The following is a 795-nucleotide window of genomic DNA, read 5'->3' as shown; positions in this document are numbered from 1 at the left end:
TGCTGTTATTAAAGGTGCCATTTCTCCAGGGATTTGTATGTGTCGTTCTGCTATTATTAAAGGTGCCATTTCTCCAGGGATTTGTATGTGTCGTTCTGCTGTTATTAAAGGTACCATTTCTCTAGGGATTTGTATGTGTCATATCCATGGTTACAATGTGTGTGTGTGTACGTGTATGTGCACTCACAGCCATCGTAGATGTCAGTAGGGATGTGTACAGCAGTGTGGTTGTGAGAGGTGAGGCGTTTAAACAACATATCTTCCTTAAAGGCTGGCCTGATCCGGTTCTTCCGACCCTCTGTCTCATTCACCTCCAACTAGAGGAGAGGAGAAAGGGAGCGGGTCAGACAGTGTCAGACAGGGATTTAGAACAGAGTTACACCTATGACCACTGTTAGACTGTCTGGATCTGGATGTAACAGGGAKCCTAATAGAGTAGATGTACATGTCCATTTCTATCAGGATACTGTGCTAAACAGCTGTCCATCATTAGACGCCTGTCTAGTGGTTCTATACCCCACTGKTTCAGAGGAAGGAATGGTGTGGAGGAAGCTGGGTTAAACCGGCCTCAGCTTCAAGGCTGAAACTGCCTGTAACAACCTCTGTGGATTAACATGACACATTTCTTCCACATACAGCCTACTATTAAAGGACAGGAGACACAGCTTGATGCATATCTCCAATAGTGTGTTCACCAATTCACATCAATGGGAGAGAGGGAGAGGGACAGAGAGATGAGGGAGAACGAGAGAGGGAGAGAGAACGAAGAGGGAGCGAGCGAAGAGAGAGAGAGAG

The 795-nt window shown here is 46.2% G+C and overlaps 1 protein-coding gene across 1 annotated transcript in view; it reads right to left on the bottom strand.

The window, feature by feature from the left end:
* The window catches only part of LOC111962521 (voltage-dependent calcium channel subunit alpha-2/delta-1-like), an 81,254-nt gene that overhangs the window by 69,987 nt on the left and 10,472 nt on the right, over positions 1-795 (bottom strand). Inside the window, 1 exon segment of the mRNA XM_070439783.1 lies at positions 188-317. Coding sequence (XP_070295884.1) covers positions 188-317 — 130 coding nt within the window.

This window comes from Salvelinus sp. IW2-2015, linkage group LG4q.1:29, assembly GCF_002910315.2.
Source record: "Salvelinus sp. IW2-2015 linkage group LG4q.1:29, ASM291031v2, whole genome shotgun sequence".
NCBI classification, from domain to species: domain Eukaryota; kingdom Metazoa; phylum Chordata; class Actinopteri; order Salmoniformes; family Salmonidae; genus Salvelinus; species Salvelinus sp. IW2-2015.
Note: the sequence above shows the minus strand (reverse complement) of the source record. Positions and strands in the feature narration are given on the sequence as shown.